General features: G+C 41.1%; 1 protein-coding gene across 1 annotated transcript in view; it reads left to right on the forward strand.

The window, feature by feature from the left end:
* Nucleotides 1–23,001, forward strand: part of zfyve26 (zinc finger, FYVE domain containing 26) — a 28,745-nt gene extending 5,744 nt beyond the window's left edge. The window contains exons 10-43 of the mRNA XM_044374951.1: nt 36–187; nt 308–526; nt 904–1,500; nt 1,632–1,796; nt 2,202–2,353; nt 2,783–3,026; nt 3,685–3,948; nt 4,116–4,235; nt 4,494–4,661; nt 4,909–5,142; nt 5,495–5,600; nt 6,154–6,998; nt 7,919–8,118; nt 8,434–8,538; nt 8,651–8,773; nt 9,154–9,330; nt 10,204–10,453; nt 10,819–10,917; nt 11,271–11,455; nt 11,902–12,038; nt 13,003–13,031; nt 13,357–13,493; nt 13,805–14,025; nt 15,169–15,316; nt 15,906–16,115; nt 16,973–17,188; nt 18,207–18,404; nt 18,645–18,725; nt 18,839–18,966; nt 19,171–19,345; nt 19,971–20,030; nt 20,320–20,502; nt 20,628–20,678; nt 21,017–23,001. Coding sequence (XP_044230886.1) covers nt 36–187; nt 308–526; nt 904–1,500; nt 1,632–1,796; nt 2,202–2,353; nt 2,783–3,026; nt 3,685–3,948; nt 4,116–4,235; nt 4,494–4,661; nt 4,909–5,142; nt 5,495–5,600; nt 6,154–6,998; nt 7,919–8,118; nt 8,434–8,538; nt 8,651–8,773; nt 9,154–9,330; nt 10,204–10,453; nt 10,819–10,917; nt 11,271–11,455; nt 11,902–12,038; nt 13,003–13,031; nt 13,357–13,493; nt 13,805–14,025; nt 15,169–15,316; nt 15,906–16,115; nt 16,973–17,188; nt 18,207–18,404; nt 18,645–18,725; nt 18,839–18,966; nt 19,171–19,345; nt 19,971–20,030; nt 20,320–20,502; nt 20,628–20,678; nt 21,017–21,229 — 6,592 coding nt within the window. The 3' untranslated portion in view covers nt 21,230–23,001. The remainder of the gene's footprint in view (nt 1–35; nt 188–307; nt 527–903; nt 1,501–1,631; nt 1,797–2,201; nt 2,354–2,782; nt 3,027–3,684; nt 3,949–4,115; nt 4,236–4,493; nt 4,662–4,908; nt 5,143–5,494; nt 5,601–6,153; nt 6,999–7,918; nt 8,119–8,433; nt 8,539–8,650; nt 8,774–9,153; nt 9,331–10,203; nt 10,454–10,818; nt 10,918–11,270; nt 11,456–11,901; nt 12,039–13,002; nt 13,032–13,356; nt 13,494–13,804; nt 14,026–15,168; nt 15,317–15,905; nt 16,116–16,972; nt 17,189–18,206; nt 18,405–18,644; nt 18,726–18,838; nt 18,967–19,170; nt 19,346–19,970; nt 20,031–20,319; nt 20,503–20,627; nt 20,679–21,016) is intronic.
* The last annotated feature ends 127 nt before the right edge of the window (nt 23,002–23,128 follow it).

Genomic DNA, 23,128 nt, shown 5'->3' on the forward strand with positions numbered 1-23,128 from the left:
TTTACTGCTTCTATATGTTGTTTCTTCCTGTGCAGAGGGATTTCCATGGAGGCATTGCTGTCACAGCTTCATACTCTTGACAATCATTCAGCCCTCTATATTCTGCATTCCTTGACTCCTTTGGCTCAGTTTGAAGAGCGCAGGATACTGGATCTGCTACAGCAACTGCCAAATTCACCAGGAACAGGTCAATGTCTTTATCATCCCCTCTATATAAATAAATATTGGGCTTAATGCTGAAAGAATGATGTACCTTATGTTTCGTAGTAATATCACCTCGCCTGATCTTCTCTTTATTTTCTTGCAGAGGACACTGAGGCCATCAGTACTCTCAGTCCTGGTGTGCAGAGGAACATCATTTTGTTCCAGGGCTTCTGTGCCATGAAGTATGCCATCTACGCTCTCTGTGTAAATGCACATAAATACTCAAATTGCAGCGAGTGTGAGTCCATGCAGCAGCAGCAGCAGCAGCAGCAGCCATCTGGAACAGAAATGGACCAAAATCAAACTTCAACTTCCTCAGAAGGTTTGGAGGATGTCTGCAGTGAAGCTTTTTGATATTAACAGTAGACATTGATGTAATGAGTGGACTGTTTTAACACATGGGTGGTTTGGTTTGGTAGTGTGGTAACTAGTACAGTTACAGAAAAAAAACACTTTAGTAAAATATGTTGAAAAATTGAAGCATTCAAGCCAAATACAAATAATTTCTTGTGTAGCAAAGATAAAAAAAAATCATTCACATCTTAGAAAACATGTCATTCCACTTTGTCCACACTTTGATCGTGTTTTAAAACCTGATTGTTTAAAGCTTACAAGGTTGTCTTTCATTGATCACTGACCTCTTAAATATAATTCTGAATCATATTAGGACCTCGTTTTGTCTCTTTTTTTGTTTTGCAGGTTGTCATTTGCAGTTCCTGCACTACCTGTCAGAGTGCCGGCTCTATCTGGAGGCCGTGCCCGCCATGTTCCGCCTGGAGCTCCTGGAGAACATCTTCTCCCTTCTCTTCCTCTCCAGCGCTGACTTTGCTCTGCAAACCCAAAAGGACACAAGTCCAAATATAAACACAGGGAACACCTTTCATCCAGTCTCTTTATCAGATGCAAGAAACACAGATTTGGAACCAGGAATCAAAGCCAAGACAGATGAGACTGAGCACAGCAGGAAAGACAACCAGAAGCAACATGCAGCCCACTGTAGTCACCTGGACCTGGGACACTTCACCCAGGGCTGCAAGGGCTTTCTGGTTGATGTGACGGCCATGGAGGGTTTTCTGAAGCTGCTGAAAGAAGGGCTGGATGGCATGTGTGTAGTGGGCCAGCAGGAGGGGCAGGAGGCAGGAAGAGCTCTGCCCCGAGAGGCGGAGGTGGTGGAGAGCCTCGGCTGCTCGGTGACAGCGGAGACGTTCGCGGCTCGCCTGCAGAGGTTATCTAAACGCACCGCAGAGGCTCAGTGGAGGCTGCAGATCATCACCAGCAATCAGGGCAGTGGAAGCGGTGAGATTGTCAATGTGGAATACCCAGACAGAAAATCAATGACAACTCAAATTTACATGCATATCGCTCATCTTAATGCTCAACTCTGATTATTGCTTTAATGGCAATCTTGATGGTAAACTCACTTGCAGGTCCAGAGAGTCCTCTCCAGATGTCAACGGTCAGCTATTCTGCCAGTTCTGTGGGACGCAGCAAGAGCTCGAGTCTGAGGAGAAGGAAGAGGACGGGGAGACATGCTGCAGAAAGACAAGCCTCCATAGAGAAACACAACGGAGAAGTCAGCACAAGTACATCAGGTGAGGAATAAATATCAGTCTTGCCTTTGCATATTTACTGTATCTCTGCTGATTTGGTCTGTTACAGTCACGTCAAATCACATTTAATTTGATGTTTTTCACCAATTCATGACTTACAAAAGAAACCAGAGACATCATTTCATCTTAATAACTTGAGAATACTGTTTGCTCTTATATTCTTTGAGAAAATATGTGGGTAATTTTTTATGGGAAATAAACTAAACCCTTCAAAATAGGGAAGACAAGTTTTAACTTAATTAGTTAAATTAATGGCTTCTGTCTGTTCTTTATACACTAGATTGATAAATTTTTTATCCCTCAGGAGATATAATTCTAAAGATTTTCCTTTGGAGACATTTTACATATATTTGTGGACTTAATAACATATTATTTATTCTTTGTTAGATGGTGGAGGAGCGGTGGCTGGAGGTTTTGTGGAACTGGAGGTTTGTCCATGTGGAGGTCCCCACAGCTGGTTGGTCCCCGCCATGTTGTCCCCTCCTGAATCTCTACTCATGTCCTGCATCCGACGAGGAAACTTCATGGAGGCACATCAGGTCCGTATGACAGCTGGACTCAAAAAACTTTTTTTTTTTACCAACCAAAAAGTTGAAGTTCCTCCTATTGACACTACTAGAACAATTACTATTGTTTCTGCTAGTGATATAATATCACTACCACTAATAACACTGTCCTTTACGCCTACTACCAGTATCATTACTGCTACAACTACTTCTCATTATGATTATTATAAAACCTTTATAAAACACAATAAACATAATTAGGTCAGTTTAGCTTAGTTTAGTTTGGTATTTAAGGTAGGTAAGGTATTGATTCTTTTACAGTAAAGACTGATTAATATGAATAAGTCAACATGACAAGTTTTAGGATACACATGAAGTACGATAACATCTGTTACACCAGCAGAAAAATAAAATAAAAATAAAATATATTGATTGTTTGGTGTTCGGTTTGCTGCTCTTCAGGTGTCTCTGGTGTTTAATCTGGAGGCGTCTGCCTGTTGCGGTGAGCTGGTGTTCATGGAGCGCTACAAAGAAGTCCTTGTGGAGCTGGGTCGGGTGGAGCAGAAGATGGAGAGCCAGTCTATGTCTTCATCCTCATCCTCTTCAGAAGGCTTGGTGTCAACGGCTGGTTCTGGGACGGGGAGGAGTCGCCTGGGCAGCAGCGGGCGGTCGACCCTGCAGGCCATCGGAAGTGCTGCTGCTGCAGGTTCGACCTTCTGTTTTACTGTTTTTCTACCTCTGGTGTGTCTTAGATTGCTTTGTTGCTCTTAATTTAATAGTTGTGTTTATAGCAGAGACGAGAGTAGGTAAAGAGAGCAAACATTTTTCACAAAAATTTGAGAAAAAATTCAAGTTGAGCTCTTTTTCTGAAATTGATTTGTCACGGCATTGCATTGTGATCTACCGAGGGAATTGTTTTTAGAGAAACTGATGTTTTTTTGTTGAACAGTGGTTAAAATGGTGACTCTACTCTAGAAAAAGACATGAAAACTTGACATTTACTTTGTGTTGGCAGGCGAAAAATATTATCAAATTCCATTGTGGCTGTACTGGACATGTCATATTATCTATTGCAACATTGTTTATATTTTGCTCGTTGTCAAGGAGATGAAACACACACCACCAAACTACACTTAGGCCCATAAATGTAACATGTTTGGATAGTTAGGGTTTTTATATTTTAGGACACATCCATCATATATAACTCCTGGGGTTTTCATGTTTTAATTTCTTATTGGTTGCCTGTAATGTGATGTGTGATAGCACTTTGTGTGTGCTTTTTACATTTTTAAATGTTTTTATTGACTCTGACTTAATAAGACCATGTAATGAAGTTTAACAGTTGATCTGACTTCTGTGTGCAGGTGTGGCTTTCTACTCCATCTCAGACATAGCGGATCGTCTCCTCAGCACCCCCGCTCACCCGATGCCCTCACTGGAGGAAGGCTACTGGCTGAGTCGATGCTCTTCAGAGCCCTCTGGCCTCCTTTACACACTGCTGGAAGAGCTCAGCCCAGCGGCCATGGCTGCCTTTGACCTGGCTTGCTGTCACTGTCAGCTTTGGAAGACGTCCCGGCAGCTGCTGGACACAGCGGAGCGCAGGCTCAACAGCAGCCTGGAGGCTCGAGGTATGCAACCAGCATTTTAGGATGTTTTTGGAAGAATTCTTAAGAATGTTGACCCAAGTTATTTTGATTGTTGAGTTCACATAACAGATTTATTCTGACATGGAGATTTGTGTGTTGCACAGTTAGTAGTTCTCGTTCTTGTCTTTAATTCCTGTCTGCTTCCCCAGGTGTGAGAGTTGATCCAAAAGTTCCTCATTCTGAGAGGATCTGTGGATTTCCCATGGTATTACAGCAGATCAACAAGATCCTGAATCATTCTGCCACTAATAAGAGCTCTGTCAAAACAGGTGATAACAAATGCTCACACATTTTCATTGGGGAAAATGATGAGGGTTGAAAACTGACATTAGCCGTTTTTAATACTCCACCAGCAAGATGGCAATCATCTCTACTTGGGAGTTCATATTCTATTCAGATTTAGCTGGTAATAAATATGAAATAATGATAATAGCCAACTACACACAACGCCCTGCAGATGCAGGCAAGTTTAAAATGAAAAATTCACAGAATATACTGAACAGTTACTGACTCACTCTCATTTATAGAAGCTGTCGGGGAAGAAGTGTTTGCCAGCCCATTTGGTTGCTGCATCCAGGAAGTGCTGCTCTGTTGCCACCCAACACTGAGTGAGGAGTTCATCGCCGCTCGGCTCAGTCTTGTTCAACGCTTGGAGAACACGCTGCACGTTTTGAGTACAGCTACAGACGGAGCAGGTCAGCTCAGTTAACGTGGCTTTTTAGATGCAACACAGTTATAACATTCACTTACATTTGGTGGTCAAATCAAACACTTGGAGTTATGTTTTATGGCATATCTGATGGATTGTCAAGTACAGTTTTAAAATGAAGAGTTTGAATTGAAGAATGAGAATTGATGAGATTAATGAAGAGTTACCAACAGTAGTGTTTTTATCCTCCTATTAAAAAGTCTGAATGTTTGATGTTACCTCTTGTGTAACAGAGGGAAGCGTGGGCAGCGCTCTTCTGGCGCTACTGGTGGAACAGGCCAATCTGAAGCCGTCGGAGTTGGACGGCCACCCTGTGCGCTCCAGTATGAAGCAACTGCTTCGCTCTCTAGACCAGCTCTGTCCCTTTGAGCCAGACGGAGAGCTCGCCAGACCAGATTTTGTGCGCAGTTTCCTCGATTTCGTCAACACACTAGCATCTGTACTGGTGCGCAGCCTTAGTTCAGAAGGTAAAAAAGTTTGTTAATTGAGTAGAGATGATGTAGCATTCATTCTTCTGCCTTGTGCTTTTCAGGTTCGACAAATAATGTAGTGCATAATTCTATTTTATTAAAAAATTCTTGATTATTCAGACTTCACCATCTCAGTCATAATTAATAGTGAAGGGGTTTCTGTGTTTATTTACACTCATTTTCCACACCTATGTTGTCCCAACTGGTAATGGAAATCAAATTGACGGTAATTTGGTCACAAGGTCAATTTTATTCCAAACGTCTGCCTAAATAGATGACAGTGAATCTTCTTAATCCACTGACTATAGCTGGTTTTATTCTGACTCGCCTCTCTTGCTTCTTCTCTCAGACCAGAGCAGTGAAGTGAAGCTGGGGAATCCATTGCTGGTGTTGCTTCAGGCTCCATCTCAGCTTCTCTCCCACCTGCTGTTTGACAGACAGGTGTCACCTGACAGGTATACAAAGTTGTTAAACCCAATCAGCGTGAATAAGTATACATCAGCCTGTAGTCGTCATGTCACATCATGTTTTTTTGTCACAACCTGACAAAGGTGTGATTGGTCGCAGTGTTCTGTGTTTCAAGAGAATACCTTGTGTAACCGAACAACGGGAGGCTGAAGTACTGTTGAAATGATCGTGTGGTTTAATTTATGCTTGACACTTCTCTACATACTTCTACATCACATTTGACACTTCTACATTTAGTTGTAAGGTCGCACCTGGCCTGTCTATTTGTGAACAACTTATCTGGTCAATTATTATGTTCTGCTAAATAGCTGAATATCAACAAGAATGAGTTGAGATGATTAAACAAGTTCTGCTCTGTAGAAGCTTTGCCAAGTTTCAGGTTCAATATTAATCTCGGATAGACCACAACATTCAATCTGTTAATAATGGTGTGAAAGAGAGGATATAGAATTCAACTTAGATATACATATATTTTCTTAGATTGATGTGAGGACAATAGCTTGCTTTTATTCTAAATTGCGTGTCCCGTTGTTCGTCCAGGCTGCTGTCGCTGCTGCAGCAGGAAGGTCTGCGACTGAGCGTCCAGCAGGTGATTGTCCAGCGATGCTGTGAGACTCTGCCCGTGTGGGTCTCCTGTCCAGGTGTTAAACAAGACATCTGTCCGGCCAAGAGCGACGACGGAGTGTTCGGAGTCGACAGTTTGTCCGCTCTGCTCCAACAGCACGCTCAGGAGCACGTGTCAACTCTCGGGTTCACAGAGCCCCAGTCTGACATGAGCTTTGAGTCCTCGGACTCAGGGGAAGACACCTCGACTACACCCATCAACCTCTCCTACTCTCCACCCTCTCATTCTTCCTCTTCCTCCTCTTCTTCCTCCTCCTCTTTTTTTCTCACGCCTTCGGCCCTGTCTTTCCTAAAATCTCGCTCCCCTTTACTGGCAACGTTAGCATGTTTGAGTGCTTGTAAAGGAGAAAATGCCCGGATACAGTCCTCCGGATGGTCAGGATTTTTCCGCAGCGGGCATAAAGAGGTCGTCCTAGATGGAGAGCAGATTTCTCGCGAGGCTGATAACCTCCTGAAGGAGTTCCCCATTCTCCGGGCCTACCTTCACACCATGGCTGAACCTGTGCTGGGTACCCCATTAAGTGAGAGTGAGGAAGGCTCTGCTGGACTATGGGCGCTTGTCTGTGGGAAACCCCTCGTCAGTCTCCTGCTGTCTGGGCCTCAGGAAGAAATTGCCCAGGTTGTGGCTGCCGAGGCCTTCCAGCAGGCTCTGACCTCTAAAGACTTGGGCCGAGCCCTGAGCCTGCTGGAGCTGTACGGGCAAGACTGCAGCCAGGAGGGGGCGCTGAGAGACCGTCTGCTTGCTTTTGCTGCTTTAGAAGGTGAGAAATGCTGTTAAAAGGCAGAACTTAAAGGTTCCTGGAATGGCTTTGTTGGCACTTGTATGCCTCTAATAAATACAGATATGATGACAGTATTCTTTTGTAAAAAACCTATTATTTGACAGTTTCTCAACTACTTCCCAGTTACATGTACCTACATGCACATTTATTGATTAATAAAGTATTTATTAAGCAAAAATACAAAACATTTGCTGGTTCCAGCTTCAGAAATGTGAGGATTTGCTGCTTTTCTGTTTTTTATATTATTGTAAATTGACTATTTTTGGGTTCCACCTACTGTTAAGACAAAATAAGACATTTTAATACGTTACCTTGGCCTCAGGTAAAAAGTGATGGCCATTGGTCACTATTGTGGTGACATTTTATAGACTAAAGGTTTAATTGATCAATTAGATAAATAATCAATTAGATAAATAATCAGCAGATTAATCAATAATGAAGTGTTAACTAAATTAAGTGTTAGTTCAGTCAGTTTTATTTTTAAATTCTTCTTAATCTCTATTTTATCAGAATAATCTCTTGATATCCAAATAGCTTTTTTTCAAATGAATCATGGCCAAAATGGCATTACAATTATGTAACACAAAAATGTAGGGCTGCAACTAACAATTATTGTCATTATCAATTAATCTGTCAATTATCTTCTCGATTAATTGAGTTGTTTTTAGTTGTTTTGTCTATAAAATGTCAGTAAAGGTGAAAAATGTTAATCACTGTTTCCCAAAGCCCTTAAAATATTTATATTTAAGAATCTGGAATCTCTCTTTCTTAAAAAATGACCCAAAATGATTAATTGATTCTCAAAACATTTGTCAATTAATTTTCTGTACTTTTGAATGCAGCAGTTGTTTCAAATGTAAGTAAAATGTTTGTTGTTTATGTGATTTGTGTTTGTACAGGTGGAGATGAAGGTATAGGTCAGCTGTTTCCCGTACAGGATGCTAACCTGCGAGCCCGCGTCGCCCTTCAGGCCCTCGAGCGCTGGCCTCTGTCGGCCTGTCTGGAGCTGCTGGAGTTCTGCCTCAATGACCCGAACACAGAGGCCTCACTGAGAACAGACTTGGAGCTGAAGAAGAAAGAACTGGATATCTATCGCTGGGTAATATCTAGAGCTGAATTCAGATTTATTATTTTGATTGCAGAGATAAATGTATTTGTTATAATGTATCAAAGTGGTCATTCTGGCAGACAAAAGCACAAGAGACAGAATTGTTAAGCTACAACTTCAAGGTTGGAGAGAGTTTGTGTCACTTTGCAAGTCAATACTTGCTTTTGGAAAGTTTTGGAAAGTATGTACTTCTTGTTTTATCCCTGGGGCAATGTGTGATTTTAGTTTGGCGTGCAGTACATGTTTTTCGTGTTTCATTAATATAGATTGGCTCGATTTCATGTTTGTGTTCTTTCGTTCTGACAGATGTTAGATTTACAACCTCCATTGCCGTGGGCTAGTTGGCAGGAACTGAGGACTGAGTCTAAGACAAACTCTGAGTCCATGTTATCTATGTTGTTGGAGGCAAAGGTATGTACAGCAGACACATCTGAATCACACATCTTGTCAGACACACTAATATTTCTATATCATATTTAGTCATTAAATACAATATAATTAATCCCATTTTTTTTTTTTGCAGGAGTTTGCTCTTTGTGCACAGTGGGTGGAGCTGTATCCTGTTTCTGAGCAGTTGAGACTACAGCTGCAGACTGAGCATTTACTTCATCTGCTGGAGAAGGGACAGACAGATGAAGCTTTCCAGGTCTACTGCTCAACTTCTGGTTCAATTTATATTGAAATCCTTTCTTTAACTTGTATAGAACACCGGCAGATCTGTCAGAGAAGCAACCAGGAATTCATAATGTCACTGATTTGATCCCTGCTACTGACAGTATCCAATACAGTTTATGTGCTTTTGTGCAAAAGTCCCCTAGTTTGTTTGTATAAATGAAAAATAATCCTTTAAAACACATCATCCTTGTAAATGTAAACTACTATCTGTAGATGTTTTTTTAAGGTCTTCAACGTTTAAAGACACTCTTCAATTGTGATTCAATCATCACCATGAAAGTTTCTCTCTCAACCATTTAAATTCATGATTATGTTCATGATGTCCTTTGTCCCTATCGCTTATTTATTCAGCTACTCGAGGGTCTCTCCGATTTTGTGGTCGGCCTGGACGTTTGTGAACGTGCTCTGGACCGCCGCCCCGGATTGGCTGCTTGTCACTTCCTGGCGGACTACCTTACTCTGCATTTCCAGAGGCAGGTGTCTCCGGCGCGTCGGCGACACATTCATGCCCTTCATCTGGGCTCGAAGGTTAGTAAATGTGAAGAGATGCACTGATGTAATTTTTAACAAGTTTAACAATTACAGCAGCAGAGCTCTTTATGTTTCTAAGCGCTTTAACACAAAGGGAAAAAGAAAAAGATGGAAGATATCATGGAACAATTTAATCTAACTGGTTTAATCTGTAAAAATATTCATGAAAAAGTTGTTCCCATAAATTATTAACTACTATTGTGTCTTGGTTACTGCCGGGAAGCCTATCATGTATAATATTTTACTGTTAACTACTTGTTCTTGGTATTCATTTGTGTGTGTTTGGTGCTTTTGTTGTGATATTTCTTCATGTCCGACAATGAACTCCTGTCCCCGTCTTGTTGAGCGGTTGTTGGTCTGTGAATAAACAACAGGATCTATCCCTGACAAAGTCTGATATGTTAAATGGACTGCACTTACATGGCGTCTTTCTAGCCTTCCAACCACTCGAAGCGCTTTATACTGCAGGCCAACATTCACCCTTTCACACCCACATTCATACACTGGTGGGAGAGGGCTACCATGCAAGGTGCCAACCTGCTCGTCAGGAGGGGAAACTAACGCATTCACACACACTCAGACAGCCATCGGGAGAAATTTGGGGTTCAGTATCGAGGACTGGAGGAGCCAGGGATCAAGCCAATTAGTGGACGACCTGCTCTACCTCTGAGCCACAGCTGCCCCTAGATGTTGTGTTTTAAAAAATATTGTTGTGTTGTCAATAAACCTAAACTTAAATAATTTCTGGTGGAGTGATATGGCCAATTTGCAAATGTCGAGAGAAAAATATTTATCAGATGTTAATGGATATGGTATTGCTCCATATCTGCATGTTGTGTTAATATCAGTGAATATGTTTCCTCCTGCAAGGTGTTGCTGACTCTGCCTCCAGCTGCCAGGCAGGACTATTTCCCGCTGCTGTCGGAGCCCCTGCTGATGCTGGAGCAGCTGTTGATGAATCTGAAGGTGGATTGGGCAGATGTAGCGGTACGAACCCTGAGGAGTCTTCTGGTCGGACAGGAGGCCGGCTTCGGTGCTGAAGACATCGATAAGCTTCTGGCAGACTACGCCTGCAAGGCACTCGACTTCTCCTGCGCCCCCAGAGAGAGGTCTCGATCTGGTCAGTGCTACTTCTGTTAACACAGAGTATCAAAAACTGTCAAGTACGGAAAACTGACATTGAATGTTTCATCAGACTTTTAGTCTTGATCATATTATAAGAAAGCAGCTGTATAAGCACAAAGTTCTTGTGCAGTTTCTTTATGTTGTTACGTGTTTGTTTGGCACCAGTATTGAAAATTTCCAAAACCCGGCCCTAACACTGAGACATACACTTGACAGTATCGACACATTACTGATGAGTCATGTTGACACAAATCTACACTCACTGATGAGGACGTTCTTGCCCTCAGACTCAGTTTTGTTACCAGTGAATAACAAATATTTATGAAGTGCCAAAACACATGACTGCTGCTTGTTTTTCAGACTCTGTAATCAGCCTCCATGACGCACTGATGCAGTGTCCCGCTCAAGACATCTGCTACTCAACGCCCAGTCGACTTGAATCTCCAGCACCCTCTACAAGTGAGATCGCCTAACAGTGATGTTTTGATACACTTTCAGCCACATAGAGGCACTGCTGGAGTTGATATATTCTTGCCCAGCTTAGCTTGGAAGATGCTTGAGTCTGCCATCTGGTTTTTTTTTTTTTTTGTCTTCTCTCAAACCACAACGGACGTTTGCAAATGAACTAACTTTTAGTTTAAAGAAACACAAATGATTATCTGTTTTTGGATGGCATTTCATATTTCTTCATACCTAGTGAAAGTTAATTGGTAGGTGCGCTACTGTTGATTGAAGGTCCTGGTTTAGAAACTTGTTCTCTTATTGGTTTTGTTTGTTTTTTTTATTGTGTACTTACCCATGTTTAATTACAGCCAGTACGCCTACGCACACATCATCCTCCTCAAACAACACAGAGAGGGATCGAAGCTCAGTGGGGAGAAAACGTCGCTCGCCTGCCAAGTTCCAACCTCCGGACCAACCCCCAGCCCGCAAGGACTGGGTCCCTGACACCCTGCAGCATGTTTGCATGGTCTGCCAGCGTGAGAGGTTCACCATGGTGAGGGAGAAAAACAAGTGCTGTAACAAAGTGAAAAGAAGCACTTTCTTTTTTATATATAAAATACACAGTGTTGAATTTAATTTTTTTTGGTTTTTACAACTTTTATCAGACACAGGGCTGGATAGGAGAATTTATGAATTAAAATAAGTTTGTAAAATGAACTATTTACTAAGTATATTTAACATTGTTAGTAAGGGTAAAGTCACTGACTGTCTAAATCATACTAAACACCAAAATTCTTTAATGTTGAATAAATATGCTAGATTTTGTAATAAAGACTGTAATTGTCAGGCCAAAATGAGATGAAAAAACTGTGAACAGTGAAAGTAAACTAAGACGAGAATAACGTTTTAATACCAGGCGGCTCAAAAGGAGTATAATCCAGATCTTATGTTTTCTCTGTAAATAATGGCCATTTGTCTTATTTTTTTTCTCTCTTTTAGTTCAACAGACGGCATCATTGTCGGAGATGCGGCCGCCTGGTTTGTCACGCGTGTTCTGAGAAGAAAATGCCTGTGGAGGGATGCCTGGGAGATGAAGTCAGAGTCTGTGACCAGTGTTACGCCTACTTTCACCCAGAGTAAGACGCTTCAAGTGATGCAAAGCTCACCACTCTAATAAAATCTTAAGGGGGAAATAAAAGCGGCATTGCTGAAAATAGTGTGTTTGATCTCATGCAACATGTATTTTAAGGTATTCCTGCACATGATTTATCACAGCAGACTCACCGCTGCGGAAACTGCATATGAAATTTAACGTCTGGGAAAAGCAGGTGTAAAAATCTGTGGCAGTGTTTTATCAGACACAAGGAGGGAGAGAGACGGACAGCAAAAGAGAGAGAAATGCAAAATAAAGATAGAAATTTACTTTATTTAAGAGCAGCAATGCAAAATCTATTTTTTTACGCACAAGTTAACCTTTCTGTTTCCCATTGGTCCCTCTTGTCTATTTTTCCTGACTTCTGATGGCTCACATTAGCTCCAATCCAGTGTGATATGATTGAAGCAGCCAGTAATAGGCAGTTATATAATCTGTTTACAGAAATAATCTAGTCAAAGGAGTTTAAAAGTTTTTCAAAAGTCACCCACTGATTTCTCATAACTCATTCAATTACTGATCTTTTTGTTGAGCTGATGACATGAAGATATTTAACTAATATTTCCTCACGTCCCTCATGTGGGATGAATACATGCTTGCAGATCCAAAAGCAGCACTCATTCCTTTTGCAGACATGCACAACAGGAGTCAAAATAGCACTTTACGCAAATCAGAGGAACCACTGCTAACTAGTAATTAAAATGTAAACCAGACCGTGTAACACTTTTTAATGTGTCTGACTTGAGAAATAACAGGACAGAACAAAATTTGGGGTCTGAAAATGGTCACCCTTTAGTACAGAAGGTCTTTAAAATGTGGTGGGGTTTTGCAGCAGGGCCAGGGTGGGAACCAGACGGGGAACAATCTAGATACAGACAGAAGCAGGCAAAAAAAAACGTGATTTGAAATGTTTCTGTGTTTTTTTTTTTCTTTGCTTCCATGTGCAGTTCAGATGATGAGCTGGAACCAGTTGAAGGTAAACAAAGTAAAATTGTAAATTTTATGTCATCGCTTTCATGTGAACTATTTCCCCTTTGCTATATCAGTGTGAGAAAAATGTCTCAAAACCTTTCATTTAACTGTAAAAGCAGGATGCAGGATTAATAATGTGTAAAATCCTGATACATGCATTCTGAAAAATGTACAAAATGTACAGTACCAGTCAAAAGTTTGGACACACCTTCCTATTCCCTTGAATGAGAAAGTGTCCAAACTTTAGACTAGTACTATACAAATCAGTAATGTAAAGACGCTGTACTGACGAGCTTTCACCCAGTCTCTCTGTCTGCTGGTCTGTGCAGTGGCTGGAAGCCCAGTGGTGACAGAGGAAGCTCTTGATGGGATGCTGCATCTGCCCGAAGTGGTCCAAAGGCAGATTCAACTCGGCACAAACCCTGCAGAGAACCAGTTGCTGCGGAGCGAGTTCTACTTCGAACAGGTTTGAATGTTCATCATTACACAGGATCTGACGGAACTGACTTGTTACGAGTTACTCATTTTCAGCTTGTTGAGGATGAATGCCAATACACGTCATGATTCACAGTTCATGTCCTGTTAATCTGATTATCTTAAACAGTAAATATAATTATTGTTTCAGTACGGTATGTCAAGTTCAAAGTCATGCTGCATATTTCCTGCATCCTAAACAGCTGAAACAGTTGACAAGAAACTATTATTCAGTTGTCTTCTAGTAAAATGAACCCAGTGAATACAGTGAGACTAATTCTGCACTTTCGCTAAAACTTCAAGGCTCCCAGCGCGTACCTCTGCGTGGCCGTTTTGTCTCTGCACAGCGACCAAACAGCCTGCGGTCATCAGCTCATCAGCCACTGCCGCTCCCTGTCTTGTAAGCTGACCAACCCGGAGGTGGACGCCTGCCTTCTCACAGACATCATGCGGCAGCTGCTCTTCAGCGCCAAGCTGATGTTTGTCAAAGTTGGCCGGAGCCAGGATCTCGCCTTATGTGACAGGTGAGACGCAACCCCAGGTGGAGACTGGAGCCGAAGTATCAAAATTTAACTCTTGTTCAAGAAGGAGCGTTTCGCAGTGCAACACACAGGATGAGGTTACAAAGAAAAGGGCTCCTGGAGGGGCGCCTACATCGAGTTTCAGTTCTTCTCCCAATCTGTCAAGTACAGACTTCATCGATAACATCATGACCATTTTCAGTTCTCCTGTTGAGGAGCCAACATGCAAAACTGACCCCCAGATGACATGTCTCGCCCTTATTTTCTACATCTTCCTCTTTACAAATATAATGCTGAACTTCCTTTAAACTTAGCTGATGAGTCTGCTGATGTTGCAGTACAAGACAGGAACAATTCATCATGATCAATATAAAATAGTAACACACATACACAGTTTAATCATCATTTTTATAACAGGGTGTGTGGTTTTTTTTAAGGAAAATGGGAAAATATTTCAACAGTGGGAGAGTGACACAATTCCGGTGATATATTAGAGAAAGATGCAGGTGGGATGTTATCTGTGCTTGGCAGAGGAATAATTGAGGTTTCAGAGCCATGGAAACAACCAGCTGACTATTTCTAGGTGTTCTTAAAGCTACATCAATCCATTTTTGAAGAACCCCCAAACAAGCTGACAGACAGATGCCACTGACATTATCACTTTGCAAACAGTCGACACAGAACAATATTGGCATCTCATTGAAGCTGGTTTTCTGGACACCTGGTTAAGTGTAAGTCTGGTATGTTCTGTTTTTTTAAGCTCTGGTTTGGTCTCCATCAACTCCTGAGAAAATATGCGGGTCTTTTTTCACAAGCTAGTAACTGTAAAACTAAAATAATTAGCTAAAGAGACTAAAAATTTCTCCGGAGCTGCAGATTTGGGTAGTAATTCTCTGGAAGGTAATTTTATTCTGTGGTAATCGAAACTCATGAGTCACTGAATTATGACAGTTGAGGTCATGTCAGACGAGTGTCAACCCCAGCAAATATTCTGAAATGACTTCCAAAAGATTTACACTTATCACTCATTTCAGGCCAGTTTCTTAGTCATCTCTGTATGTGTGTCTTCCTCTTTTCATCTCACATACACACACAGATTGTTCACTTTTTTCTTCTTTCTCTTTTATTTCCTCTCTGTTTCCACAGTTACATCAGCAAAGTGGACGTGCTTAAGATTCTAGTGACGGCCAATTACAAATATGTTCCTTCTCTGGATGACATTCTGGAGACCTCTGCTGTCACACGTCTCCGTAACCAGCTGTTGGAAGCAGAGCATTATCAGCTAGCAGTGGAGGTGAGGCAGATGGTGGTTTATTTTTGGAATATTATTTTATTTATATGTGTAGGGACTTTTACGGAAAACGATAATCTCAAACAAAGAGAAGATTACCTGATTGAACTATCAGCTGCTTTACATCTGTAGTCCCTGGGCAACAAATACAGTAAATACAAATAGGAAATACAAGAGATACTTATGTGTTGGACAATTACTCCCATAGTCACATTTCAATCACACACCCAACCATGTGCAATATAAACACACTTCCCACCCGGGTTCTGTTTCATACTGGATTTGAATAGATCAGATTAAGATTTATTGTACCTGTAGATTTGATTGACCGGTAAAACGTACACTTACAGCCTAGAGTTTCTCAAGTTTTACTTGCCACACCTGTGTTATTAACATTGCATGTTTATGTGCAAGGCATATTTATTTGCCAGCGTATCAGCCTCTCCTAGGCTATTCAAAAGGACAAAAGATTATTTCAGATTAGGAGATCATCACACATTTCAAGATAAAATACTGCAGTAGAAGGAAATATGTGTTAAATAAACAGAAACATTAATTCTCATTGTGACTGCTTGTTTGGCTGCTTTGGTAGGTTTCTACCAAGAGCGGCCTGGACCCTGGCGGTGTGTGGCAAGCATGGGGCATGGCCTCTTTGAAGGCTGGGAATCTATCAGGCGCTCGGGAGAAGTTTGCCCGCTGCCTGAAGGCCCCAGTGGACCGCAACCAGCTCAACCTCGGTCCCTTACTGCTGCAGGAGATCGTTCAGCACCTGGAGACGACTGTAAGACCCACTCTGGCCACGGTAAGAAAAGGCTTCAATGTCATGACATGACGGTCTTATTCTGTGTCCAACTACATCACTACTGTAATGGTTGGCCTCCGTTATAGCCAGTACAAAAGCAGCCCTTTGTAATTACTGTAATTTATCCTGCATGAGCACTACACTTAAACATCTGCCAACTTGAATCTGTTCTGCAGCAGTTTTAGTTCAGTCAAATTATAAATTCACTCTGGCCTTTGCGAAGAGAACTTGTAGCTAGAACATAAACCTTGCCAGAGATGATTGATGAATAAGCATAGTATAAAAAAATTAGGTGTGGATAAGGAAAAGGGGAAAAAATGAATAGAACATATGTATCTAATCTATATTTCTTCTGCAGTGTCATTTTAGAATAACATATATAGAGTAGAGGTCATGTACAGTCATTCCTCTGGTGGGCACATTCTGGAGTCCTACAGAGAGTACACAACTACTTCACCCCTCCCGACTCTGGTACATGATACCTCAGGAATATCCCACTGTATCGGTTGATGCCAAGAGGTCTTGGCTTCTTCACATTGAGAGGAGGCCAGTACATTCTAGCATGAGTGGCACTTGCACTTACATGTGTGATGTGTGTTGGCCTGGATTAAAGTGGGAGTATCCAGTGAGAGAACTTTGACACGCTCGTGTGGTTCTTGATGCTTCAGAGACTACTGGTTGTGGTTCAGTGACATTTACTGTACTCTATCTGACCCTGTCATACTATGATTTAAATAAAAGCACCCCAAGTAAGACTTATGTTGTGTAATGTCAAGGTTGCAAGGTTTACACGCATACATTTATGACCCTTTGTGTGACTTTCTGTGCTGTGTTTGTGTTTCCCGTGTCTGTGTCAGTCTCCCGGTGAGGACATCTTGGCGTCTCTGCGGGAGCTGGAGGTTGCCCTGTGTGAGTCCGGTCCTGTGGAGCGACCAGACACACAGATCCTGAGCAGCAGCCTCCACCAGGAGTGTCTCTACTACCTGAACACATACGGCACTCACCTGGCACTGATCAGCTTCTATATGCGTCATGACTGCATGTCAGAGGCCCTAACATACCTTCTCAACAAGGTGAGGCTGAGTTTATGAATTTAGACTCACAGCTGACACTCATCCTGAGAAATCTCACTCCTTTTTTAAGTTAGTGTAAGTGAGTTAAATTAGATTAGTTAGATTAGATTGAAAGTACAGTAAAAGTACATACACTAAACATAGTACAACATGCCATTAAAAAAACATAAAACATATACAACATACAATAGTGCAAATGGGCAGGTAGCAGCAGGTAGTTATAAATAATACCAGAGAGCAGATGTTACATAATAACAAGTGTTCCCTGATGCAGTCACTCTTTATGCAATGCCTGCATAGCACAGGGAATAAAAGACTTCCTTGGGGCCCTGAATCGACGGCCAGATAAGAGCAGCTGAAACTGTAGTGGGTGTGAGGTATCTGTAGTTATATGTTTAGCCCTCCTGTGTACAGCACTGTCAAATATATTACACAGTTGTTTTTGTGACTCGCCAATCACCTTCCTCGCAATGTTAACAATTTTGGAGAGCTTGTTTTTGCTCTTCATACTCAAGTTGCTGTATTAAGCTGTTATGGTAAATGATAATATGCTTTCAACAAGGCTCCTGTATGCCATTTCAAGTATGTGTTGGCTAACACCAAAGCTCCTTAGCTTCCTAATTAAAAATAATTGCTGGTTGTCTCTCTTTAAAATGCTCTTTGAGTTCTCAATAAAAGTTAGAGTCTGATTAATGATTGTGCCCAAGTATGTAATGTTCTACTTCCTCTACAGGCTGGTTATTGAGTATTGAGTTGATCTAACTCTCTGTTGGCATCTCTAATCCAGCAGGATGTCAGGTTACCCAAACTCTGTCTGGTTAACAAGGTGCATGTGGGTTCATGTGACTTTGGTTTATAATCCCTGGTTCGCTATGAATTGGGCAAAAATGCAACAAGGTAAACGTATACAAAAGAAACAAGCTGTAGGTTGATCAAACCCTTAAAAAGGTTGATCAGGTAGGGAGTGTTTTGAAAGAGTTGCTCAAATACAAATATTGACATTAGTTTTCATTCTCAGGACTCCCCGGAGGAAGTGTTTCTAGAGGGCGTGTTGCAGCCCACTCTGGAACGGGGACGTCTTGGCATGCTGCAGGGGATACTGGAAAAACTGGACCCCGGCCTGGAAACATGCAGTCGCTACCTTATTGCCTCCTGCCAGTTCCTGCAGCGGCGGGGATACTACCACACTCTCTACCAGCTCCAGCAGTTCATGATGGTTAGTCTTTTTTTTTTGAGCATTTTAAACTTGAATTATCATTTGAAAATGTAAAGAAATACAGGTGGGAGAGCAATGTTTATACAAAGTTTTCTGGCTTTATTTAAAATAATGAAAAAATAATAATAATAATAATAATTCACCAGCTGATCATTTGCATTTCTCAGTACCTTTAGAATTTTGATTTATGATCAAATAATACCTCTTTCACAAAATGTAAAACCCTTTTCACCTGGACAGGATCACGTGCGTGCGGCTATGACCTGCATCCGATTCTTCACATATAGAGCCAGTTCGTACCTACAGCTTGGAGAGCAGCAGGTATTTCATTCATCTTGTTTTTTTGCAGTTATGTATTTGACAAAAAGAAAAAGGTTCCCTGTTGCTAAGAGAAAGTTAAACCTTTCTGTTATCTTGACTTTGATCTTGTGTAGCACTGGTTGGTGAGCGCCAAAGAGCACCTGAGGACATACCTGCAGGAGCAGCAAGGTCGGGGTGCCGGGAGGAGAAAGTCTCAAGTCAACTCATTCAGGAAGATGATGTCATCAAGTGACGTGTCCAGGTGATTGAATATATGCTTATTTCAGTTATTTTGATGAAAATAAAACTGCACATCTGCCTCTTTCTCAGAATTTACCATTGATTGAATAAATTAAAAATAAACGTGTAGCCCTGTATTTTGTGCTCCATTACTCCACATCCGCTTTAGATATTTTGGCTCCCTCTCAGTTGCTTTTTTTGGTCTCTCCTGTCTTATTTTTATCAGGCACATGAATACAATCGAGCTCCAGCTAGAGGTGACCCGTTTTCTCCACCGCTGTGAGACGGCGGCCTCCCCCAAGGCTCCGCAGACCAGTACACCTTCCTCCAAGTCCACTGGGTCCAGTGCACCACCTACACTGTTTGGAGGAAGCCCCATAAAGGTGGAGGTTGCCTGCAAGGTGAAGTTCCACTTGTCATTCTTCTAGTATACATCAGTGTCGCTAAAATGCCTTGGATTCAAGTTGTGGTTGAGTCTAAACAGTATGCCTAAATAGCTGATAGAAGAGGTGTTGAGGTATGTGGAATATACAGTACCAGTCAAAACTTTGGACACACTTTCTCATTCAAGTGAATGGAAAGGTGTGTCCAAACTTTTGACTGGTATTGTATGTTGGGGCCTTAAAGAATATAATATGATAGAGAAGAATAAACTTTTTTTGTCCACAAAAGTTGAAAATTGTCTTTGGCAGCTCATTAAAGCATCAAAACACCACAAAACAGCAACATTGATGGTATAAACACTCCACATAATAAAAATCAATACACACAATTTCAGAGAGGAACCTTAAGAAAAAAAAGAGACATTTTTGCCAGTGATGAAAAGAAATATGGAATAAGAAGGAATGAGTTACGTTATCCAGAATAAAATTGAACAATTTAAAGTCAAACTCTCCAAGATTACTGTATATGTGGACTTAATGTAAAGTATTAAATACCTGGTTGGGACTGTGCTCTGTATTAGATGTGTATTATTTTTTCAGTATAATCAGTAATACAGTATATCCTGAATTTGTATTATTGCAGGTGATGCTTGGAGGAAAAAACATTGAAGAAGGTTTTGGCATCGCATACAGAGTCATACAGGTATGTTCATACAAGAGATGATCTGTTTTGAAGTTCAGACTTCTTCCAACAGACAGACAAAATGTAACTTTCTAACTGTGATTGTGATCAGTTAGGTTTTATAATCTTGATTTCAGTCATAAACACTAAAGATAAGCATTCATTAACTGATAAACTCTTTCTACAAAAAATACAGTACAGCAGCAACAATATGTGGACACGAGGGAGATACATGTGGTTATTGTCTAGTAGTTTTCCATTCAAAGGTTGAAATATCCGTCGTCTCTTTCTCCCTCCCGTCCTGCTGCAGGACTTCCAGCTGGAGGCTCAGGCCGTCTACGTGCGGGCCGGCCAAAGGCTGGTCCGTCAGAGGCAGTATGGAGCCGTGCGGCAGCTGCTCAAATGCGTTGGCGAGTCGGGCACTGCCACCAAAAACGACTGTGATGCCCTCATCCTCAGCTGTGTGTCTGTTGCAGATAAGGGACCAGCTGATGTGAGTGACAGAAACTTCTTGATGATAGTAAAAATGAATATCGAGTGTACTTTGATAACAGCTAAACATGACTTACCTCCATGTTGTCTGTTTGGTCAACATTTATTGTTCTGTATCTGATTCAGGCCAAGGAGCTGGAAAGTCTCATTCTAGAGACTAAGAGCACAGAGAGCAAGGTAATGACTGCAAAGCATTTCATTCATTGCTTTTCTTGCCTCAGGCTGTCTTTTACAGATACAGAAATCACAATGACCCTGTTTTAACATCACTTTCATTGAGTGCCAGCTATTCTATTTGTGAAAGTCATCCTTTATTCCCTTAGTGATATCATGGGGCCTGTTATTCTGCTAATCTTTCCACTCCTCATTATTGAATGATCTGCCCAAGAAGGTCAAACCAGCAAAAATTAATATCCTTCACTAACAAAATCCATGTTTATAGACCCTCAGAAAGTTGTATAAATCAAAGATTGTTGTTGATGTAATTCTCATCATCACTGTCCCTCTGTGTGCAGATCAAAGCCTACCTGCAGTGCAGTAAGCTGCGGCCAGCGTACCTGCTGGCGGTGAAACTGGAGCCGAGCCGGGCAGGCCCGTTGGTCCAGGACGTCCTTCAGGCCGCAGAGGGAGCACAAGACTCAGTGATGCAAAACATTTGTCGCCAGTGGCTGTCTGAACACCACGGCAAGGCTCCTCAGCAGCGCCAGGCCCGACCCAATGCCAGGTAAAGGTACAGTCGGCATAACAAGGGATTACACAGACAACACTTAGACTCAAAAAACAGATGAGGTTGAGAAATGTGAGGGGGTTAAACAATTAGTTAGCCCTAAGATACAAATGACTGTAACGAGACAGCAGCTGTGATCTTCAGATGCAGAACATTGTAGCTGATTATTGGCATACACCACACTTCATGCCAACCAGATTATTCGGTCAGATCATCCAGAATGTGATGAGATTACAGACATATTAAAATTTGACTAATCTGTCAGTATATTAGGAGACCTGCTACATGCTGTTAAGGTCTGGAAAACACATGGAATATGAAATGGAAACATCTCGAAATGATCACTTTCTCTTTTTATTTGAGCCACCTCCCTGTGTCTGTGAAGCTAACGAATCACCGCTGTGCTTTATTTCTATTCTGGATATATTTCACTGTTATCTCCCGTCTGTACAGTGTCTGATACAGAGGGAACAATGTTACCGCACCCAAATGACAACAACTACTACATAACTGCTAACTGCTATGTATACATACAGTATATACAGTCATTCTCACACAATATAATCATATCTGTTACTCAGTATTTGACTAAGATTAATCTCCTACCTCAGCCAAAAGGGAAAATATCTTTAAACTGACCGGAAAGTCTCTGCCAAATGTGTTGCTTGTAAATCTATTTTTTTCTGTTCTTATCGTCTGTGTGTGTGTGTGGATACAGTTTTATTCATTCACATAAATGTAATTAGGTGTCATCCGGACGGTACATGTTGAATCCTTGAAGAAACTGAGAACTGTGGTCTTGTTTTTGTAAACCAATGTTTACCCGTGTTACCTGATATTGTAGAGCACATTTCCTTTGCCAGCTTTCAGCGTATATTCCCTTTTGATAAGGGACAGTAACAGAATTTGAAGTATTTAAGGGCATTTAAGATGATAAGAAATCTCCAAGAAACATCAAAGTCGGATACAGAAAGGGAAGCACTTATAGATCATGTAATCTTAATGAATTTTACTTCGCTATCAAGAAAATCACCTCTCTAGTTCTTAGTTTTGCTTCTGCATGTTTCATCTTGTGTCTCATAATTTATTTAATGATTACCCCGAGTGCCACTAATTTTAAATCATGCTTTTCACTTTGTTCTCATGGTTGACCCGACCCATATATGCCTCAACACAGATAAACAATAAAATAATTATTTTCTTTTTTTGAAAAAAAAGGGATTTAACCTTTGCCATACAGTTACCTTTTATGTGTATTTTTCTTTTTGTTGGTTTATCTTGCAAACCTACAACCTGGTCAAAAGAAGATAACAATGCAAACAGTTGCTGATGCTGCCTTTTCAAGGATACTAGATGTGTGTATTTCAGAGTTATTCTGATTGACATGGTCAAGCAATACATCTTTATTTACAGGAGACACTATGTTGCTTTTGCCTTGCTTCCCTTTCACTAGTGTGAAGATTGAGATGATTTAGACAGAGATATATGATATTCAGTGTTGGTCGGCAAGAGATGAAAATAAGCCAGTTCAGACTTTTGAGATGCACACGTACGACATTCTTGCACTCTAATCCTCCTTAACTCTGTCTCATCACTGCCGCACTTTATACTGTGTGAGTTTAAAAGAAAAAGATAAACTTCTTTGGGGGAAAATTGTAAAATATGTAATACAGTAACTGCTTTAATGATGCAGGAACAAATGATTTTGAAATGTAATTGTTTTCTCCACCCCTTGTAAAGTAAAATGAAATAAAAAAATATGTAATATATGAATCAACTTCATCCAAAATTTGTTGGTTTAAGATGATAAATGTGTGTGTGTGTGTGTGTGTGTGTGTGCACGGATAAGTTCTTACATGGTTGATGGCATTTGAAAGAGATTTTAAAGGATTGATACAAG

The sequence above is a fragment of the Thunnus albacares genome, chromosome 15 (genome assembly GCF_914725855.1).
Source record: "Thunnus albacares chromosome 15, fThuAlb1.1, whole genome shotgun sequence".
Classification (NCBI taxonomy): domain Eukaryota; kingdom Metazoa; phylum Chordata; class Actinopteri; order Scombriformes; family Scombridae; genus Thunnus; species Thunnus albacares.